The sequence below is a fragment of the Narcine bancroftii genome, chromosome 13 (assembly GCF_036971445.1).
Source record: "Narcine bancroftii isolate sNarBan1 chromosome 13, sNarBan1.hap1, whole genome shotgun sequence".
Classification (NCBI taxonomy): Eukaryota; Metazoa; Chordata; class Chondrichthyes; order Torpediniformes; family Narcinidae; genus Narcine; species Narcine bancroftii.
Window position 1 is genome coordinate 58654886 of NC_091481.1, and position 6000 is coordinate 58660885.

The 6000-nt window shown below is 40.9% G+C and overlaps 1 protein-coding gene across 2 annotated transcripts in view; it reads left to right on the forward strand.

Annotated features, from left to right (window-relative positions):
- Nucleotides 1-2962, forward strand: part of tspan4b (tetraspanin 4b) — a 53591-nt gene extending 50629 nt beyond the window's left edge. For both annotated transcript variants that reach the window (XM_069909513.1, XM_069909514.1), the window contains one exon: nt 1537-2962. In XM_069909513.1, coding sequence (XP_069765614.1) covers nt 1537-1605 — 69 coding nt within the window. In that variant the 3' untranslated portion in view covers nt 1606-2962. The remainder of the gene's footprint in view (nt 1-1536) is intronic.
- The last annotated feature ends 3038 nt before the right edge of the window (nt 2963-6000 follow it).

Here is a 6000-nt window from a genome sequence, read left to right on the forward strand (position 1 = left end):
CCGCTGAAAGGCCAACAGGTTTCTGGCCGACCAAAAGTGAGTCTTTCACCGAATTGATGGCCTTCCAGTAGTTTCTCAAGCAACATCACCATGACACAAGGAAGTACTATTTCCTACAAGTTGCACACCATCTAGACTTGGAAGAACATCACCCTTTTGCCCATCACAATTGGGTCCAGATCCCACCCAAGTACATTTCACCAGATGGACTGAATCCCTTCAAGAAAGTAGGTTGCTACTTGAGAGAGGCAGAGTGGTGGCCTCATCAATGGCAGTCACACTCTGGGAAAACGTAAGGAAGAGAAAGAGCACTTTTTTTTCTTTGGGGTGGCGAGAAGGAATTTCTAGACCATGATTTGTGCGACTTTTATCCAGTCAGAGCCTTTTTCCCAGGGCAGGAGTAGCAAACACCAGAGGACTTCTGTACAAAGTGAAGGAAGTAAAGTTGAGGTTAAGTTTTTTTCACGCAGGGAGTTGTGGGTGACTGACATGCCTTGCCGGGGATGGGGATGGAGGCTGAAACATTAGAGGCTTTTAAGACAGGCACATGAATTTTTAAAAAAATAGAGTTACAAGGCAGGATGGTTTTGTTTTTGGTGCAAATATATAGGTCAGCACAAGATCAAGGGCTGAAGAGTCTATACTGTGCGGTAACGATCGAATGTAAATTTTCCGCTGTGTTTCATGCAATAGCGAGGACACTGAAAGCGTGTTGTTCATTTTAAAGTGAACTGAAATGCCCTGAGGCTGTGAGTGGCCTGTTTCTCAAATATCTCCACTCCAACTCGTTCCTTTTAAGAGCTGCGAGGAAAAGTAACTTCACCTGAATATTCTATTTAAGTCAACATATATGATAATTGTAACAATTAATATCAAATCACAATGTTGCAATGTTTAAAAATTTATGTTGATAATATATAAAAAAAGGAGAAAAAAGATACGACTGAAACTTAAAAAAAAACCCCAAACCTAAACTAATCCCAATGACTAAAATCTAAATTAAAATGCATAACTATATATTAATTTGGATTCCTTCAGATGGTGCTCAAGGATCCCAAAAATAACATTTTTCCAGGTATTATTATTCATTTAGGGAAAACTTCACTGGTTAGAATTCAAAATAGTAAGAAAATTATAATTTTAACCTCGTTATTTTAGCGTGTGGGCTCCAAATTTGTAAAAATATAGAATATTTACCTCTGACGTTTCAATAGTAGGTTTGTTTAATTCAAAAGAAAGATGGGAACAAGATAGATCATCAGGCCAAGCAAGATTTATGTAAGAAGTTATGTCTAATACCATCAAGGTGAGGTATAGATTACTCCATTATAATTTTTTTACATCAATTGTATATTACACCTCAGAAGTTGAAGTAGATGGAGATCGGATAAGTCACACCTGTCCGTTCTTGATTCACTTTGTCTACCTTCTCGTTTAAAAGTGCAGAACTTCGTATTGGGGATGGGGTCAGATTCACGCAACAGGTGTCAGTTACTTCTAGTCTAATCAAAGGATATATTTTCTCTCCCTCTCTAGTTACTGGGCCTGATCTTCTCCCTGGTGATGTACTGTCAGCTCCTTAAAGCAGAGAAACACTATGGCTGAAAAGCAATTTTTAATTTAAAAAAATTTTTTTACTGTTTTGCATCTCCCTGGACGCCCAAATTCCAGGATCCCACTTCTTCATCACCAGTGTCTGGCAGCTAGGCCATCTGCACGTCGGCAACATAATGGATTCGCTCCAGAGCGTCTTGCTCATTCTGTGGTATTTTCTAGACATGACTTTATCCACCACGTGGTCTATGCTTGGCATGGTCACCAAAAGGGCTACGGCAAGTGTCTGGTGATAGATGTAACTGCTTTCCAGTGACAATGCATGCAATGGTCAGTACAACTACACACTGAAAGCAAATCCTCGATAAAGGTCATGCACATTCTCTGTGGTGCTGAGGCCTGCAACCAACTGTCTTTATCTTTCTGTGATGTCCGCCATGACTACCATTCAGCAGGCAGGCAACATCGGCCAGAGTTTAAGACGTCTGCCCCGAGTCCACTAATTGTATTTCCTGGAGGCGAACTTCGGTTGGACGTCCAATTGCATGGCCTCCTTCCTCCTTTCCCACCCCCTTACTCATGCCATTGGTCACCGGATACATCAGTCCTCTCAATGCCGTGCCTACTCAATGCTAACTCAAATACAAAAATCCTTCGTTCTTGTAAATTATCATCTGATTGAACAAATATAACCCAATGACACAGCATTCTCCTGTCCTCGGTGCAACACGTGCAGACATTCAACCAGACATAAAACACGCAAACAAACAATACATATATAAAAATAAATAGGTTGAAGAGACTCCCACTCACTCCATGTACAATATTTTATCCAATTGTATTTTTAAAAATATTATTAAGCTGAAAAAACATTTATCGTGAAACCGAAAAAGGCTATTTGGCCCATCATATCTTTGCCAATTCCAATCCATTTTAATCTCTTGTCTTTTCCACATAAGCTGATGATTCCTCGTCCAGTAAACTCCTTCCCCATTGAATCTGCAGCCACCAATCTTCCACTCACCACGTTCATGCTTGCTGCTGGGGGGGGGGGGGGGGGTAGGGGAAAGTCTAATTTCTCTTTTGACCCTTTTGCCAATTATCTTAAATTTGCATTACCTGAACTTCCGACTCTCCTGTCACTGGAAGTAGTTTCTTCTTATTTAAAACTCCCTCATGGGGACATGAAATTCTCCAGCTATTTTTTTTTTCTTGTGTTAATGATGAAAAGCTCCCTGGGGGTAGGGAAAAAGGAGATGCCATTCAAGACTGTCACTGGCTTCCAAATTCCATGTACCCTTGGGAGGCTTTGTGCCGGTAGCCTGCATGAATGCTTGTCTTTTGGTGAATCAATAAGTGACTGGCTTGTAACATATAAACATTCTGAATTAAAGTCTCTTGAAATACAGTCCCAAGGCTGTACTTGCACTTGTACTGATTTTCTCTAAAAGCTCACTGCTTGCTTTAGGTTCCATCTTGAACAAGTTATATCTTCAAATCAATAAACAATTATACTGGACAACGAGGATTTTGCTTCCTGAACACTTCTGGGAGTATTTTATGAATTTGGGGTTGCTGGTCATGAAAATCACAACATTTTCCTATAACATACTGTTTTCTCGATATAACCTATTTTTGTGATTTCCTGTTGTACTTCAAGCCTTTGAAAATTAGTCTTCTGCATTCGCACTGGGACGTCTTCCCTGCTGATCTTGGTGCAGTCAGTGATGAACGTGGTGAAAGGTTTCACAAGGGCATCAGATGCTGGGTACCAACGAAAATCAGCATAAAAACATTTTTGGGTCATTTGAATTAATGCAATTTGTCAGTGTCATTATGCAATTAAATGTTGCTAAATTCTATAAAAGTTAATTTAATGTTTCTCCAACTTCCTACGTGATACAGCAAACCTGAAATTATCTTTGTTTACAGCTTGAAGTTGTTTGTCATAATCCCCAATTTTTTTTTCAGGAAGCAAACCTTTTGGGGAAAAAAAATTCGTTGTCCAGTGTAATTTGCTTTAAATTTTTTCACACCTGCATAAGATGTTTATGCTCTGTGAAGTAATTTCTCTATCTCGTAAAATTAAAGGCTCTGCATGCACACGAATCAGTTTGACACTTTCAGTAGTTAAATAAGGAAGTGTGCAATACACAAAGGTGCTACGTATGATACAATATAACTGGTTACACAGACTATACATTACACCGCAAAAGTTAAATAAATGGGACCCAACAGTATCTGATAGATGTTTTCGATGTAAAAAAGAAATGGGAACAACAATTCATGCAATCTGGACATGTGAGAAAGTAGAAAAATTTTGGGATGATCTCAATCAGATATTAAATAAAATAACAGAAAACAATATACCAAAGAATCCAGAGATCTTTCTCCTAAGTAACATAAAAAACAAAGAATTTGGAATTGATTTGGAGGATGCACAAAAAAGATTTGTTAAGATAGCTCTAGCCGTAGCAAAAAAATGTATTATGTCAACCTGGAAATTGGAAGATAATTTGAAAATACAACAATGGTATATAGAAATGAATAAATGTATTCCATTAGAAAAAATAACATATAGTTTAAGAAATAATATTGAAATATTCGAACAAGTATGGGAGCCTTACATTAAATACAATAGCGAAAACCTACCGGGGACAAACATTACCTAAGTTGATGGAAGGAGAAGGAAAGAAAAGAATGGACTCTGTAGAATTTCTGGTGTATTTTTGTTGAATGACAACATTGTCTGACTGAATTAATGCAACCTAGATTGTATACCTAAAATGGATGAGGGGGGGGGGTGTGGGGGTGGCTTGGGAGGAGGGAGGTGGGGGGGGGAGAAAAAGTCACTGTATATGTGTGAAAAAGAAAAAGTGTATATCATGGCTAATGTGATTTATGGTGTGAAAAATAAAAAATTAAAAAAAAAAAAAGGTGCTGGAGAAACTCAGTAGGTCACGCTTCGTCAAAATCACAAATAGAGCGTACGAGAGAGAGATAGATTTGCTCGTTGACTGGTGTCACAACAACAACCTTGCGCCCAATGTTAGCAAAATCAAAGACATGATTGCAACTTCAGGAGTAAGTCGGGGGAACACGACCCAGTCCTCATCGAGGGCTCAGTAGTGGAGAGGGTCAAGAATTTCAAATTCCTGGGTGTCAACAGCTCCGAGAATCTGGACTGGAGACTCCATGTCCATGCAATCATAAAGAATGCTTGCCAGTGGCTATTCTTTGAGAGGTGTTTGAGGAGATTCGATATGTCACCGAAGACTCTTGAAAACTTCTACGTATATACTGTGGAGAGCATTCTGGATGGTTGCATCGCTGCCTGGTATGGTACAAACTTTCAGGACAAGAAAATACTCCAGAAGGTTGTTAACTAGGCCTGTGACATTACAGGCACCAGACTTCACTCCATCGAGGATATCTACATGAGGCGGTGTCTTAAAAAGGCAGCCTCTATGCTCAAGGACCCCACCATTCAAGTCAGGCCCTCTTCACTCTGCTACCATTGGGGGGGGAAAGGTACAGGAGCCTGAAGATGAGCACTCAGCGGCACAAGGACAGCTTCTTCCCCGCTGCCATCAGATTCCTGAATGGACAATGAACCAAAGACACTGCCTTACCTTGACTTTTCATGCACTATTTTTATTTATTGTTGTCAGGTAGTTTATATGAATGTTTGCACTGCAAAACAACAAATTTTGTGACTTGTTCATGACAATAAATTCTGATTCTGTATCCATAAAGGCTAACCAACATTTTGGGCCTCGGCCCTTTGATAAGGTGTGAGTTAAAGCTGGCAGAATTTTTTGTTCTTGTGTGCTTTCTGTACAAGACTAAGGGAGCACTGCATGGTGAAAGGCTTCATCATTTAGATCAGGAGGGGGCATCTGCTGGCATTGCCCCCCCCCAAACGGGGTTCTATGCTCCCCCATATGGTCACGACCATCCCTGGCCATCAGACCCACCCCATTCCCTCCCTCATCAGTAGCATCTAGGTTGACGCACACTAGTCTCTCTCCACCCACCGCTGGCTGCATCACTAGTGTGCGTCAAGTATCAGTAGCATCTAGTGATGCTTGACCCAATAAAAAAGTGTCCTCGTGCCCCATGTTGGAGGGGCAGATGGTGTTAATGACAGGTAGGTCCCTGACAGCGCCCTCCACTCCTCGACTGTTGTCAGGTCCCTGCCAGCACTCTGCCCCCCTCCCCCCCCCCCCCCCCCCCCCCGCTGAATGAGCCCCCCTCCACAACATACATTCTGGCACTGACCCTGCTATGATTCCCATTAAGACTCTGCTCAAAGTTTCAGGGCCCCTTCCCTGTGACCTAATGAAGTTTTGGTTTCTTCTGTACTTCGACCAACTACATAAAAATCATAAAAAATATTTAATGTTACATAGTGGAAGGAGTGGAGAGCACCAAGTTCTTTGGAGT